Consider the following 16,945-nt stretch of genomic DNA (forward strand, 5'->3'; position numbering starts at 1 on the left):
CATGGAGGTGGTGAGAGGTGGCGGATCCTGGACAGATGTGCAAGTGGAGCCCGCAGAATTTCCGGGCAGGTTAGATGAGGGTGTGGGAGAAAGAGGAGGGTGGAGAAGCTGGCAAAGCTGTACCAGGAGGACAGGGAGGGACCAGTCCAGCCAGGAGCAGAGGGGACTCTGATTATCTCAGGGAATGCTAGGGTGGACACGGGCTGAGCAGGGCGGGGTCATGCAGACAGTTGGCAGGCACCTCTCCATCCTCACCATGGACGTGGCATCTGCCCAGTTCAGAGGGAAGCAAGAGCAAAGACTAGGTTCCTTGCAAGCTGAGACAAGCCTCTCTGGCCCATCCCCAGCCTTCAAGGTGAGATCTGAAAACAAAGTAGGGAAATACATTCCAGACCAACTGAGCATCGAACGTCAACAAGTTCTTTTCTTTCATCTTCTTTTCAATAGTTTCTTTACAGTGTTGAGTTAGTTCCTTGTGTACAGCAATGTGAACCAGCCATAGGTAGATATATATCCGCCCCCCCTTTTTTTTAGATTTCCTTCCCATTTAGGTCACCACAGAGCACTGAGTAGAGTTCTCTGTGCTATAGAGTGGGCTCTCATTTGTTACCTATTTTATGCATGCGTGCCAGGTCACTTTAGTCGTGTCTGACTCTTTGTGACCCCACGGACTGTAGCCCACCAAGCTCCTCTGTCCATGGGATTCTCCAGGCAAGAATACTGGAGTGGGTTGCCATGCCCTCCTCCAGGGGATCTTCCCCACCCAGGGATCAAACCTGTGTCTCTTAACATCTCCTGCATTGGCAGGAGGGTTCTTTACCACTAGTGCCACCTGGAAAGCCCATTTTATACACAGTAGTGTTTATATGTCAGTCCCAGTCTTCCAACTCAACCCATCTCTCCTTCCCCACCCAATGTCCATATACTTGTTCTCCTCATCTGTGTCTCCATTTCTGCTTTGCAAATAGGTTCATCTATACCATTTTTCTAGATTCCACATATATGTTAATACACAATGCTTTTCTTTCTGATATTTCACTCTGTATGACAGTCTGTAGGTACATCTACGTGTCTGCAGGTCCATCTACGTGTCTGCAGATGGCACAATTTCTTTCCTTTTTCATGACCAAGTAATATTCCATTGTATATATGTGCCACATCTTCCCTATCCATTCCTCTGTGGATGGACATCCAGGCTGCCTCCATATCTCGGCTAATCTAAATGGTGCAGCAATAAACACTGAGGTGCATGTATCTTTTGGAATTATGGTTTTCTATGGGTATATGCCCAGAAGTGGGATTTGCTGGGTCATAAGGGCTTCCCTGGTGGCTCAGTAAAGAATCTGCCTGCAATGCGGGAGACCTGGGTTGGATTCCCGGGTTAGGAAGACCCCCCGGAGCGGGGCATGGCAACCCACTCCAGTATTCTTTTGTGGAGAATCCCCATGGACAGAGGAACCTGGTGGGCTACAGTCCATGGGGTTGGAAAGAGTCAGATACAACTGAGTGACTATGAGCGACTAAGCACAGCACATCACGTGGGCTTCCAAGGCAGCTCAGACAGTAAAGAATCTGCCTGCAATGTAGGAGACCCAGGTTAGATCCCCTGGAGAAGGGAATAGATATCCACTCCAGTATTCTTGCCTGGAGAAATCTGTGGACAGAGAAACCTGGTAGCTACAGTCCGTGGGATCACAAAGAGATGGACACGACCGAGCGACTAACACTTTCATTTTCACTTTCATGGTAGTTCTATCAACAAGTCCTTTTCTGACTATCTTATGTAAAATTGCAGCCTGCTCAGACCTCTCAATTACCCCCTAAGTTCTCTGCTTTCTCTTTTTAGAGAATCTCACTTATTTAGTTATCAAGTTTGTTGCTTATTTCCTGATTCACTTCCCTAGAGCCTTTTGTTCCTCCCAAGCTGGGATCTCTGTCTAGTTCCCTGCTATGCCCTCCATGCCAAAAGCAATGCCTGGCAGAGAACTGATGCTCCATGAATGTGTATAGCATGGAAGGTGAGCCTGCAAAACTCACAGCAGCCCTTAAAGCACAGCCTCCGGAGACAGACTCCAGGCTTCAAATCTTGGTACCATCACTGTGAGAATGTGCACAGTGATCCCCTCTATGCTCTGCTTCTCCAGCAGTGCAAAGCCAAGAATAGTAATCCCAGCTATCCTTGCCAGGAGCCTGAGACCAAAGGATTCTTAACATTGTTCAGAGAATCTTAATATTATCTGTGATCTCAGAGGATCAATTTTCACTTTGACAGATGATGCTCAGGGAGAAAGCCAGCTACCCAGGCTCACACTGCTCCCAGTTAGTGAAGGTGCCAGCATTCAAATGCAGTCTTGTCTGATTCCAGAGCTCAATCTTGTTGTCTCAGCACATCACTGTCTTGAACACAAGATTTCTGCTTTATGTAATGGGACTTTTGGTCAGGTAGTGACCTCTCCATCACTGGAGGCATGCAAGTATAAGCTGGCTAATTTAGCTAGAGGAGACTTCTACACTGAGTGCGTATTGAGGGATGTTTCCTTCCCAATTGCCCTCTTTATGAGGCCCAAGAAAAGCTGACATTCCCGGAGAAAGCTTGTGTTAATACCATGAAGGACCCCTTCCTATAGGACAATTACAGCTGGGAGTCCATCAACCTGGTCTTAACTCCTCTCTCTAAAAAGCATCACCTCACTCTGGAACATTTCTCTAATGCTCTTAGATGCCCACACATACTTCCTGTGATATTCCATAAAGGTCCGCCTCATGGCTTGTCCAGGATAAAGAATCCGCCTGCCAATGCAGGAGACACGAGACACAGGTTTGATGCAACAGACAAGGTTTGATGCCTGGGTCAGGAAGATACCCTGGAGGAGGAAATGGTAACCCACTCCAGCCTGGAACATTCCATGGACAGAGGAGCCTGGTGGGCTACAGTCCACAGGGTCACAAAAAGTAGGACATGACTGAGGGACTGAGTATACAGGGTTTGCTAGGGAGCCAAGTCACCTACTTATTTGCAGTTTTTACTAGACGTTTTCTCCTCAGATCGTATATTGAAAATATTCATCACAAATGGTGTTAGCATATTTTGCATTCCAAAGGGAACCTCGTTATCTCTACCCTTGTGTGTTAGTTGCTTAATCGTGTCCAACTCTTTGTGACCCCATAGATTGTATCTCGCCAGGCTCCTCTGTCCATGGACTTCTTCAGGCAAGAGTACTGGAGTGGGTTGCCATTCCCTTCTCCAGGGGATCTTCCCAACCTAGGGATAGAATTCCTGCATTGCAGGCAGATTCCTTACCATCTGAGCTTTGTGTTTCAAAGGGAACCTCTTTATCTCTACCCTTAGCTCCTTTTTTTCTGAACCAGATTGATTAAACTTCTTTAAGAACAATAAAAATACTTACCCAGAGGAAAAAGAATCCCTCCAAAAAATTTTATTTCTTCTATTTACAAAAATCCCCACTTGATGCAGAAAAATTGGGACATACAAAAAAGAATGGAAAACACATGCATTTGTAGTAAGTCAATTGGGATCCAAATGTTTTGTTTTCCATTTCTCAGCAAACACATATATGAAAATTCTTCTCTTGTCATCAATTATTCTCAAATATGTGACTTTAATGATAGTCCATCTTCTCGTCTATTAAAGTTTTAGCTTTCCCCCCTCCCCTTAATGATTTGTAAGGGCATTTTATTGAACACTTAGGTTGTTCTTTCTCTTTTTTTTTTTAAACTTTAAATAATGCTACTATGTGGAGAAGCCAATGGCACCCCACTCTACTACTCTTGCCTGGAAAATCCCATGGACGGAGGAGCCTGGTAGGCTGAAGTCCATGGGGTCGTTAAGAGTCGGACACGACTGAGCGACTTCACTTTCCCTTTTCACTTTCATGCATTGGAGAAGGAAACGGCAACCCACTCCAGTATTCTTGCCTGGAGAATCCCAGGGATGGTGGAGCCTGGTGGGCTGCCGTCTATGGGGTCGCACAGAGTCGGACACGACTGAAGCGACTTAGCAGTAGCAGCAATGCTACTATGAACATTCTTGTACCTGGAAGTCAAAGAATTTCTTTTTTAAAAAAAACATTCATTTGTTTGGCTGTGCTGGGTCTTAGTTACAGGACACAGGATCTGTGATCTCTGTTGTGGAATGTGGAATCCTTAGTTGAGGCACGTGGGATCTAGTTGTCTGACCAAGAATAGAACCTGGGCCCCCTGCATTGGAAGCGAGGAGTTTTACCCACTGGACCACCAGGGAAGTCCCAGGTAATTTTTTCTTTTATTTAAATTATATGTTTGTTTATTTATTTTTGGGCTCTGCTGGGTCTTCATTGCTGTGCACAGGCTTTTCTCTAGTGTGGCAAGTGGGGGCTACTCTCTAGATGCAGGGTGGAGCCTCTAGGACGCCTGGGCTTCAATAATTGTGGTAAGTGGGCTTAGTTACTCTGTGACATGTGGGATCTCCCCAGACCAGGGATGGAACCCAAGTGCACTGTACTGACAGGCAATTCTTAACCACTGGACCACCAGGGAAATTCCCCAGATAATTTGTTTTTGAGAAAATATTTAGAAGGAGAATTATAGAACCGAAATAAGATTTCAGATATATAAACAAATTGTATTCTCCTGCAACCAACAACGCAAAGAGGTAGAGGGCCTAGTTTTACTCACACTCATTAGCACCTGCCTCTCATTTTCTTCTTCAGTCTTTGCCAATTTGATAATTTAAAAAAAATGCTATTTAGGTCTTCTGCCCATTTTTTGAGTGGATTGTTTGTTTTTCCTGATATTGAGCTGTATGAGCTGTTTGTATATTTTGGAAATAAAGCTCTTGTCAGTTTCATCGTTTGCAAATATTTTCTCCCATTCTACAGGTTGTCTTTTTGTTTATGATTTCTTTTGCTGTGCAAAAGAGGAACTGAAGAGTTTCTAGAGTCACAGCCTTTTCTAGTTTGTTATTTGCCTATATATTTGTTTCAATTTAACAATGTTTTGTGATATTCAGAAATTACACTTTTTTAGTGGTCATAATCCAATTACTTTTTTCCTCTGTGAAGTCTTCCAGGTAATTGAATTTCTACAAGTCTCACTATATAAGGGCCCTGATGTTCTTTCTGATTTAGTTTAATTTGCAATAAAGGAGCCTTTTTCAGACGTATGCTCTGGGTATCTCTTCCAGTGTACCTTTTCTTAGATTTAGATTTCCCCTGATTCCCCATCCCTGCACAGCACAGCATGTGGGATCTTATTCCACAGATCAAGGGATTGAACTGGAGTCCCTGAATTGGCGGAGGCTAGACTGCCAGGGAAGTCCCCCTAGATCTAGATTTCTTAAGTGGAGTCTGAGATTCTTAAGTTGGAATTTCATTTTGCTTTAGTTTTTGAAGATTTCAAGTCAGGCTTTGCTTTTTTTTTTTTTTTTTTAATAGTGTGAATTCCTCAGAGGACCTCATTGGAATTTTCCTAAGTTGAATATTCTTTTAGTTTTATTTATGCTGGATCAGGAGTTGGCAAACTATAGCGTGCATGTGTCCTTGAGTGCTCAGTCATGTCTGACTTTGCAACCCTGTGGACTGTAGCCCACCAGGCTCCTCTGTCCAAGGAATTTTCCAGGGAAGAATACTGGAGGGGGTTGCCATTTCTACTCCAGGGGATCTTCCTGACCCAGTGATCGAACTCCTATCTGCTGTGTCTCCTGCAGGTGGATTCTTTACCACTGAGCCACCTGGGACACCCAGCAAACTATAGTCAGAGGGCCAAATCTGGCCCCCTGTCTGTTTTTGTAAATAAAGTTTTACTTAAACATTCAGGGACACTCGTGTATACATTGTCCATGGCTGCTTTTATACTAGATGGGCAGAGTTGAGCAGTCATGACAGAGATTGTACAACCCAAATGGCCTAAAATATTCACTCTCTGGTCCTTTACAGAAAACGTTTGCACCCCTGTGCTTGATCAATATGACTGCCTGGTTCCTGGTTTTCCTTTCTTCATGAAAAATGGGCAACCATTTCTTACTGTCTTTTGCACCTATTAAGTTCTTCGATGGTCCTGACTAGTCTTTTCTTTATGAACAGAATGTCTTTGGACGCGATCAAGCACATTTTTGTTGCTTTTCTCTACTTATATATCTTTAGAACTAGAATTTAAAATGCATTTTTCACAAATTAAAATTTCAACAAACTTCTAAAACCTTTAAAGAATCATTCTCAATTTCTCTTGACCAATTGCTGCAGATGAGTAATTTCGGTGGCGCAGCTATTTCTTCTCTTCTAAGAGTCACTGAAATGGCAACCCACTCCAGTATTCTTGCCTGGAGAATTCCATGGACAGAGGAGCCTGGCAGGTGAAAGTCCGTGTCGCAGAGTAGGACACGACTGAGCAACTTTCACTTCACTTCACTTCGAGGGTCACTGGCTTGCAGGTTACCCCAAGTGCCACTAGATGGCGAATAAATCAGCCCTCATCTCTCCAGGACTCCCAGTCATGGGAGTCTTTTGAGTTGGTGTTTTGAAATGTGCTTCCCTCCAAACGAATTAACTCTTGATAAGTAGGGAAGGATTACATTAGGACCATTTTCCAAATGAGTGCAAAATACTCAGAAACATTCCAATATAGATTATATGCATTTTCTGGGCTTGCAAGTTAATTGATTATAAAATAATAAAACTATCACCAATCCAGTATTTAAATTTTTTTCTATTTATTTATGGCAGTGTTGAGTTTTCATTGCTACACTTGGGCTTTCCCTAGTTGCCGCGAGCAGGGGCTACTCTCCAGCTGCAGTGCGTGGGCTTCCCTTGGTGGTGGCTTCTCTTGTTTCAGAGCACAGGCTTTAGGGCATGCAGGCTTCAGTAGTTGTAGTACACAGGCTTAGTTGCCTCATGGCATGTGGAATCCTTCCAGACTAGGGAGAAGGAAATGGCACCCCACTCCAGTACTCTTGCCTGGAAAATCCCATGGACAGAGGAGCCTGGTAGGCTGCAGTCCCTGGGGTCGTGAAGAGTTGAACCCGACTGGGCGACTTGACTTTCACTTTTCACTTTCATGCATTGGAAAAGGAAATGGCAACCCACTCCAGTGTTCTTGCCTGGAGAGTCCCAGGGACGGAGGAGCCTGGTGGGCTGCGGTCTATGGGGTCGCACAGAGTCGGACACGACTGAAGCGACTTAGCAGCAGCAGCAGCAGCAGTGCACAGGCTTAGTTGCCTCATGGCATGTGGAATCCTTCCAGACTAGGGATCGAGCCTGTGTTCCCTGCATTGGCAGGCAAATTCTTAACCACTGGACCACTAGGGAAATCCCAGGAGTTTTACTAATGCTTCATTATTTGAATTAAAATGGTTAAAAATTTTACAGGAATTCCCTGGCTATTTAGTGGTTAGGACTCTGTACTTCCATTACAGGGGACATGGGTTTGATTCCTGGTCCAGGAACTAAGATCCTGAATGCTGTGAAGCACGGCAAAAGAAAAGAAAAAAGTCAATAATTTCAGAATTATTTTCCATTTAATTAACACAGAAGTATTTATTAGCACAAGGCCTGGATCCAAAATACTGTTAGGTGGCCCATGAAATTATGTAAATTTCTAAGATCAGAAGAAATAAATAAGCTCTTAGGGTGAGAATTATATTTATCTTTATATCAATACAGTCCTAAAAATGTAAAAATTTTGAGTTTTTATAAAATTTAAATAAATTAAAAGGTTGGTTTTATTTCATTTGATAAATGAAATTTTATTTAAATAAAAATTAGAAATAAAATTTACTTAAAAATAAAAAACAATTTTTTTTCTTTGGCTATTTCTCATGGCTTGCAGAATCTTAGTTCTTCAACTAGGGATCGAACCTGGGTCTCTTGCAATGGAATCAAGGACTCCTAACCATTGGGCAGCCAGGGAATTCCTCCCCTATTTTAAAAAATAATTTTCAGGAATTCCCTAGTAGTCCAGTGGTTAGAACTTGATGCTTTTACTGCTGAAGGCCCCGGATTCAATCCCTGGTTGAGGAACTAGGATCCCACAAGCCTCGAGGCTTGGCCAACCCCACCCCCCCAAACAAACAAAACCCCCAAAGAGCAATTTTTATGGAGGAAGGCAAAAATGCCTAGGGACCGTGGAAGACTTTATATAGCCTTGGGTATCAAATTTTCTAAAAGTATTACTTTGTTCATTTCAGATATCAATGTTACAGGCTTTGCCTTTCTTGGGTATCCTTTTCACACGGATAGTAGAGGATTCTGTAAATTCCTAGCCCACATCCCCTTGGCCACAATTTCCTGTCTTACCTGTCAGACTGAATTCCCTGTACATGTGGCAGGTGTGGAAGTTCTGGGAGATTAATGCCTCCTGGTAGAAATTCTTGAGCAAGATGATTGGGGATTGGTGGATAAACAGCCCAGTTCCCTCACTACCCCTCAAGGACCTCCAGGTAGGATTGAATTGTAGTAATGCTCCTGAAGAAAGTCACTGGCCTCCTGGCTCTACAAGGATTGAGGCACAGACCACTGCAATCACTGACCTTCAACACATCCTGAAAGGAGTTCAGGGTAGGGATCAAGAATGAAAGTCTTCGTGTTCTGGGAAAACAGGCAGAACAGCTCTTCAGATAATTAGATTTTCAGGAGAGATTTTTGTGAGCCCAATTTATTGCATCACTGACTCAATGGACATGAATTTGAACAAACTCTGGGAGATAGTGAAGGACAGGGGAGCTTGGTTTGCTGCAGTCCATGGGGTCACAGAGTCATATACGACTTAGTGACTGAACAACAACAGAGTTTCCTGTATCTTCCCAAAGTTAGAAAAGCACTAAAATCAATAAGATATCTGCTCCTTGTGACTAGCAGCAACCTTCTACTGAGGTGCATGCTTGATTGCACTTCCCCCTTCTCCAAAATTGGACTCCCCTGCACTCCACTGCACCTCCCACCCCCACCCCCACTTCCAAGCAGTTGCTCAGAGCTCTCTGAGAGGCTGTCTCCTAAGCTTTGAAGTGTTAGTCACTCAGTCATGTCTGACTCTTTGAAACTCCATGGACTATAGCCTGCCAGGCTCTTCTGTTCATGGAACTCTCCAGGCAAGAATACTGGAGTGAGTAGCCATTCCCTTTTGCAGGGGATCTTACCCACTCAGGGATCGAACCTGGGTCTCCCGCATTGCAGGCGGATTCTTTACTGTCTGAGCCACCAGGGCAGCTTTCTCTCAAGCTTTAGTGCTCAGTAAGTCCCCAACTTAACTGAAACTAACAGCTCTCATGTTGTGTGTTTTCATTTCAGTCAACATCTTGATAATGCACCTTTTATGGTCTGTCTCCCTTCACCATTCCACCACCCAAGTCTTTGGAGATAAATTACTTGCTTTTGAATCCTTGCCTCAGATAAATTACTTGCTTTTGAATCCTTGCCTCAGGATCTGTTTCTAGGGGAATTCAGACTAACACCCTGAAGTTCTTACCCCCTCTCCCTGCCCCAGATATTGTAATTTACTCCTTATAAGGTTCTTGTGATTTTCTTTTTTAAATTTTTTTGATCAAGAACTTTTTTTATTTTATTAAAAAAAATTCCCCCCCCCCCCTAGTTTTTGGCCATGTGTGGCATTCGGGATCTAATTGTTTGATAAGGGATCAAATCCATGCTTCAGTGGAAGCATGATGTTTTCATCACTGGACAGACAGGGATGTCCCTCTTTTCTTTTCTTTTTTTAATTGAAATATATTTGACTGTGTAATTTTAAGGTGTATCCTATATTGATATATTGTAAATATAATTACCATTGTAGCCAGGCTTCCTAGGTGGCCCTAGTGGTAAAGAACCTGCCTGCCAATGCAGGACATGTAAGAGATGTGGGTTCGACCTTGAGGTTGGGAAGATCCCTTGGAGAAGGAAATGGTAAACCTCTCCAGTATTCTTGCCTGAGGAATCCCATGGACTGAGCAACCTGCAGGGCTGCAGTCCACAGGGTTGCAAAGGGCTGGACATTACTGAAGCGACTTGGCACAGATGCACCATTGTAGCCATTAGCAGCATCTCTTATCATGTCACATAATTATCATTGCTTTTTTATGGTGGGAATAATTAAGATCTAAGCTTCCCTGCCAATGCAGGAGACCTGGGTTCAATCCCTGGGTTGGGAAGTTTCCCTGGAGAAGGAAGTGACAACCCACTGCAGTATTCTTGCCTGGGAAATCCCATGGACAGAGGAACCTGGAGGGCTACACTCCAAAGAGTCACAAAAGAGTCAGACACGACTTCGAAACTGAACAACAATTAAGATCTAGTCTCTTAGCAACTTCGATGTTTATAATATAAACTGGTCTATATTCACTATGCCATGCATTAGATCTCTAGGACTTATTTCCTGATAGTTGCAAGTTTGTATACTTAAACATCATCTCTCCAATTCCCCACCCACCTCCCAGCCCCTGGTAATGACCATTTTACTATTTATCCCTAACTCCCACCTATATATATATGTATTTTTTTTTAAAGTTTGACTTTTATGTTCTACAAATAAGTGAGGTCATACAGTGTTTTTCTTTCTCTATCTGATATCACACTTAGCATTATGTCCTCAAAGTCCATTCATATTGTCAAATGGCAACATTTCCTTCTTTCTCATCTCTGAATCATATTCCGATGTGTATATATACCAGTCTTCCTTTTTCATTCATCTGTTAATGGGCACCCAAGTTATTTCCACACCTATGATTTTCTTGTCTATTGTAGAGCTGCTAGATGTGTGATATTAGGAAAACCATGACCTCGTTTCTTGTTTATTTATTTTTACTATTTATTTTTTTGACTGCATTGGATCTTAGTTGCAGCATGTGGGATCTTCGTTGCTGTGTGGGGGCTCTGTAGTTGCTGTCTGCCGGCTCTGTAGTTGTGTCGCTGGGACTCCAGAGTTCTGGGGCTCAGAAGTTGCCTTGCACCACTTATGGGCTTAGCTGCTGCCCAGCATATGGGATCTTATTTTCCCAACCAGTGATGACAACTGTGTCCCCTACATTGCAAGGCGGATTCTTAACTACTGGACTACCAGGGTGGTCCCACAATGGCCTCATTTCTGTCCCTATTCCCTTTTTTTTTTTTTTTTGTAAAACAGGGATGATTATCCTTTCTCACTGGCACATGATGTTTAGTGGAGCCTTACTGTATTGTCCTATTCCATTTCCTCTGCTTTCTCCTCCCAGGTTCCTGAGAAGCAGCAGGAAAATGCCACCTGGCTGGTGACAGAGTTTTTGCTGGTGGGTTTCTCCAACCTCCCAGACCTGAGGACCACCCTCTTTGCACTGTTCTTCCTCACATACCTGGTTACCCTCAGCGGCAACGTCACCATCATCACCGTCATCCATGCGGACCGGACCCTGCACACGCCCATGTACCGCTTCCTGGCGGCGCTGTCCCTCTCCGAGACCTGCTACACGCTGGTCACCATCCCCAACATGCTGGCTCGTCTGTGGATGGAGAACCAGGCCATCTCCATCTCTGGCTGTCGGGCTCAGATGTTCTTCTTCCTGGGCCTGGGATGCAGTCACTGCTTCCTCCTCACTCTGATGGGTTACGACCGCTACGTGGCCATCTGCCACCCTCTGCGCTACTCGGTGATCATGAGACCCACAGTTTGCCTCTGTCTGGGAGCCCTGGTTTTCTGCTCCGGCTTCTCGGTGGCCTCCATCGAGACGAGCCTCATCTTCTCCTCGCGCTTCTGCCGCAGCAACCGGGTGGAGCACTTCTTCTGCGACATCGCCCCCGTCCTGAAGCTCAGTTGCGCGGAAAGTGCCAGCAAAGCGCTGGCCATCTTCTTCCTGAGTATCCTCGTGGTACTAATCTCCTTCCTCCTTATCCTTCTCTCCTACGCCTTCATCGTGGCCGCCCTCCTGAGGATCCCCTCGGCCGCTGGCCGGAGCAAAGCCTTCTCCACCTGCGCTGCCCACCTCACCGTGGTCATCGTGCATTTTGGCTGCGCCTCCATCATCTACCTGAGGCCCGAGTCCGGAGGGAACCCAGACCAGGACCGCCTGGTGGCTGTGTTCTACACGGTGGTGACGCCGCTGCTGAACCCGGTGGTGTACACTTTGCGCAATAAGGAGGTGAGGTTGGCTCTGAGGAGGATCCTGGCCCGAAGCCACGTAATTTTAAAATAAACACTCCCTGGGACTTTCTGGTGATCCAGTGGCTAAGCCGCAGCACTCCCAATTCAGAGGCCCCGGGTTCCATCCCTGGTCAGCGAGCTAGATCCCACATGTCAGCAACTAAGAATTCATTTTGAGCTGTGGTGCGGGAGAAGACTCTTAAGAGTCCCTTGGACAGGAAGAAGATCAAACCAGTCAATCCTAAAGGAAATCAACCCTGAATATTCCATTGGAAGGACTGATACTGAAGCTTCAGCTTGAGTACTTTGACCACTTGATGCAAATAGATGACTCACTGGAAAACCTGATACTAGGAAAGATTGAAGGCAGGAGGAGAAGGGGACAACAGAGGGTGAGATGGTTGGATGGCATCACCAACTCAAGGGACATGAGTTTCAGCAAGCTCCAGGAGATGGTGGAGGACAGGGAAGCTTGCTGTGCTGCAGTCCATGGCATCACTGAGAGTGACTGAACAACAGCAACAACAATAAGCAAAAAAAAAAAAAAAAATACTGCATGCTGCAACTAAAGACCTGGTACCACCAAAAAAAATTAAAAAAAAAGAAAAAAAAAAACAAACAAAACCCCCCCACAAAACACTCTCTCTACGTTTCCCCTTTAGCTTTTTCATGAACACGTGCCCCACCAGATACTCAGTTTCTCTGCCACTCAACTCCCCAAACCGGAAAACAGGTTACTCCCATAACCTTAAATGAAATAGTCTAGGTGAGGCAATTCACAAACAGTGCCTGGGACCCAGCAGAAACTCCATAAAAGCTGCCTTTTCCCTTCATCTTCAATTACAATTTAAAAAGTTGTGATATGAGAGGCAGGCAGTATTAGCAAGAGGAGGGTTTCTTTGTCTTGTAAAAATGTTGGTGCTGAAAGATCTGAAGGCACTTTTGTAGCCAGGCAGAACCGGAAGGACTAGTGCCACTCTACTCCGTGTCGGACAACAAGCACACCCTCCTTCTCAGATGCAGAACATCCCCTCTGAGGTCATAGCTTAATGAGTCATCTGTTCACAGCATCCTGTCCGAACTGTCCTTTGAACTCCAGACTGGTTTCTTGTGGCTGGTGACTCAGACTTGAAAAAAAAAGACAAAAATTTCCAATCTACATGCAAAATAAATGTTAAAGTCACAGTGAACCCAAAACCTCAGTGGAAACACACAGAAGTCACTGAATTTAGCAATTCAAATGTTTAGTTAAGCAGGACTTGTGAAGACTCCTACATTGCTATGAGTAAGGTCTTTGTCCCTGGCCCTTGGCTCTGTTCTCTGGGAGGCTCCTTGCAGCCCTCTGTTCCCCATCGCTACTTCTGAAGCTTTCTCATTCCATTTCCTACTGGGATGGTTTTAAGGGCCTCATGGCATAACCCTGGGGCATTGTTTTCTTTTTTTGACCTCACCTTGAGTCTTGCAGGCTCTTAGTTTCTGGGGCCCACAGTGAAAACCACAAGTCCTAGGACTGCCAGGAAACTCCCCAGGGAGTGTACCAGAGAGTCATGATCCTTTGAAGGCCAAGTTCATAATTTCTCTCAAAAATGTAGTAGGTGTCTGGTCTTTTTATCTTCAGGCAGCTCCACGTGCAAGTAATGACAAAGATTTCCCCTGATACAGCTCTTTTGTTTTTCCTTTTCATTTTTTAGACTGTGGCAAAAATACTTACAACATAAAACTGACTATCTTAACTACCCTTATTTATTTATTTAAAAATTGTTTATTTACTTGCCTGCATTAGGTCTTAGTCCTGGCATGTGAGATATATATTTTTTAATATTTATTTATTTGACTGTGCCAGGTCTTAGTCATAGCATATGGGATCTAGTTTCCTGACCAGGGATTGAACCCGGGCCCCTCTGAATTGGGAGCTCAGAGTCTTATCCATTGGCCCACCAGGGAAGTCCCTGCATGTGAGATCTTTAGTTGCAGCATGCACGATCTTTTTAAACTGCAGCAGGTGGGAACTTCCCAGGTGGTGTAGCTGGTAAAGAATCTACCTGCCAATGCAGGAGACACTAGTTTGATCTCTGGGTAGGGAAGATCCCCTGGAGTAGGAAATGGCAACCTACTCTTGTATTCCAGCCTGAAAAATTCCATGGACAGAGGAGACTGGCAGGCTACAATCCATGGGGTCCGAAAGAGTTGAACACAACTGAGCATGCCTGCACACACATATGCGGGATCTAGTTCCCTGACCAGGGATTGAACCTGGGCCCTCTCTGCATTGGGAGTGCAGAGTCTTAGCCACTGGACCACTAGGGAAGTCCCCATCTTAACTAATTTTATTTTATTTTATTTTTTTTAACTAATTTTAAATGTATGGTATGTGCTAAGTCGCTTCAGTTGTGTTCAACTCTTTGCAACCTTATGGACTGTAGTCTGCCAGGCTTCTCTGTCCAAAGGATTCTCCAGGCAAAAATACTGGAGTGGGTTGCCATACGCTCCTTCGGAGGATCTTCCCAGTCCAGGGATTAAACCTATATCTCTTACATCTCCTGCATTGGCAGGTGGGTTCTTTACCACTAGTGCCACCTGGGTAGCTCAGTGGTATTAAATCCTTTTAGAATGTTTTGCCACCATCCCCACCATCCATCTCCAGAGATCCTCATGTCATAAAACTGAAATTCTGTCTCCATGAAACACTAACACCTCATTCCTCCTTGGCCCCCTGCCCCAGCTCTTGGCAACCAACATTCTACCATCTTTTCTTTATGGATCTGACTACTCTAAATTGCTCATAGAACTGGAATGATGCAGTAATATTTGCCTTTCTGTGACAGTTATTTCACTGAGCATCATGTCCTCGAGGTTCACCCATCTGCTGTAGTTCTTAAGTGGCACATGGGACCTTCCTCTGTCTTCACTGTGGCATGTGGGATCTAGTCCCCTGACTAGGAATCAAACCTGGGCACCCTGTATTGGGAGCACAGAGTCTTAGCTACTGGACCACCAGAGATATCTCAAGACCACATATTTCTCACTCTTGAAGTCAAGGAGAACTTCTTGACTAGAAAACTCCTTGCTGGTCAAAAGTCTACCCGTAGGCCTCTTTGCTGGAGTTTATCTCGACTAAGAAGTGCTTGTGTGCACATGGGAGGACCTGAGATACATCAAATACAGACTCAGATCCAGGCAAATCAGTGAAAGAAATGCCTCATAAAAGTGATTCAAATCCCCTGACTCTCTTTCTGAGTCCGCCCATGTGTCTACTCACACGTACTGTATTCTTTTTCTTCCCAATAAGCACTTCACTTGTTTAACTACTTTCTGTCTCTGTGGGAAGACAGAAAGTCTTTCTGTCTTTTGTGCAAAGTTGAAGGGCCAGGGCCTGTGTCACTAACCACTGGTCTAGTGGCTGAGATTCAGCGCTCTCACTGTTGCAGCCCAAACTTAATCTGTGGCTGGGGACTGAAACCCTGCTTCAAGCTGCTGCTGGCTTGAGGTCACCTGAGATCAGTTAGACCTTGGCATTCTCTCAAGGATGTGGAGAAATGGTCCGTTTCTTGCTATAACTGCCCCTTCAGGGCCCTTTGTATCGCTGCTTCTCTGTGAGCCCCCAAGTCACCACAATCAGCCAATTTAAACTGTAGTCTGCATGGAGAGAGAATACCTTCATGTTATTAGAGCCCCTTCTACCTTTGCATGCCTCAGAACATGCATGCATGCTCAGTTGCTCAGTTGTGTCTGACTCTGCAACCCCATGGACTGTAGCCCGCCAGGTTCCTCTGTCCATGGGATTCTGCAGGCAAGAATACTGGAGAGGCTTGCCATTTCCTCCTCCAGGGAATCGTTCCAACCCAGGGATCAAACCTTCATCTCCTGCATTGCCGGTGGATTCTTTACCATCTTCAGTTCAGTTCAGTTCAGTCACTTAGTTGTGTCTGACTCTTTGCAACCCCATGAACTGCAGCACGCCAGGACTCCCTGCCCATCACCAACTCCCAGAGTTTACTCAAACTCATGTCCATTGAGTTGGTGATGCCATCCAACCACCTCATCCTCTGTCGTCCCCTTCACCCCTGCCTTCAATCTTTCCCAACATCAAGGTCTTTTCAAATGAGTCAGTTCTTCTCATCAGGTGGCCAAAGTATTGGAGTTTCAGCTTCAACATCAGTCTTTTCAATCAACACTCAGGACTGATCTCCTTAAGGATGGACTTTACCATCTTAGCCACTGGGAAAGTCCACCGCTCTCTTTAACGATAGTGGGAAGAAGCAACAACTATAACAAATAGCCTGGCTTTCCCTAACCACCTCCCAGAGAGCTACAGACTCAACAAACACAGTCTGCTATGCGTGACTCACAGCTGTGCTCGCCCTCGGTGAGGATGACTGCCAGCCCAGGTGGCTCTGTCTTTGGTTCAAGTAGATGGAAGCAAGGATTGGGGCCTTGCATCACAGTTTAGAAGGAGCCTGATGACTTGGGTTCCTTCTTATTCTTTTTTTTTTTTTTAAATATAAGTTTGTTTATTTGCTTTTGGCTGTTCTGAGTCTTCTTTGCTGTGTGCAGGCTTCTCTCTAGTTGCAGCAAGCAGGCCCTCTTATTGCAGTGGCTTCTCTTGCTGCAGACCACGGGCTCTAGAGTGTCTGGGGCTTTAGGAGTTGCAGTGAGTGGGCTCTAGAGTACAGGCTCAGTAGTTGGGGCACATGGGCTTAGTTGCCCCTTGGCATGTGAGATCTCCTGGGACCAGGGCTAACCTGTGTCCTCTGCATTGGCAGGTGGATCTTTAACCACCGCATGCCATGTGGTGAGGCCAAAAAAAAAAAAAAAATTCCTTTCTGGTTTTGCAACTCACTTAGGATAA

The 16,945-nt window shown here is 45.0% G+C and overlaps 1 protein-coding gene and 1 non-coding gene across 2 annotated transcripts; one reads left to right on the top strand and one right to left on the bottom strand.

The window, feature by feature from the left end:
• Position 1: 1 nt before the first annotated feature.
• On the top strand, positions 2–12,179 carry LOC109560891 (olfactory receptor 10T2-like). Its single transcript, XM_070792224.1, has 2 exons — positions 2–10; positions 11,195–12,179. Exons 1-2 carry the CDS (start codon positions 2–4, stop codon positions 12,146–12,148), a joined length of 963 nt encoding a protein of 320 aa, XP_070648325.1. The 3' UTR covers positions 12,149–12,179.
• A 2,149-nt stretch (positions 12,180–14,328) lies between these two features.
• On the bottom strand, positions 14,329–14,403 carry TRNAG-CCC (transfer RNA glycine (anticodon CCC)). Its single transcript has one exon. It is a non-coding gene; the product is annotated as a tRNA-Gly (tRNA).
• Between the last annotated feature and the right edge of the window lie 2,542 nt (positions 14,404–16,945).

Source organism: Bos indicus, chromosome 7 (genome assembly GCF_029378745.1).
Source record: "Bos indicus isolate NIAB-ARS_2022 breed Sahiwal x Tharparkar chromosome 7, NIAB-ARS_B.indTharparkar_mat_pri_1.0, whole genome shotgun sequence".
Lineage (NCBI taxonomy): Eukaryota > Metazoa > Chordata > Mammalia > Artiodactyla > Bovidae > Bos > Bos indicus.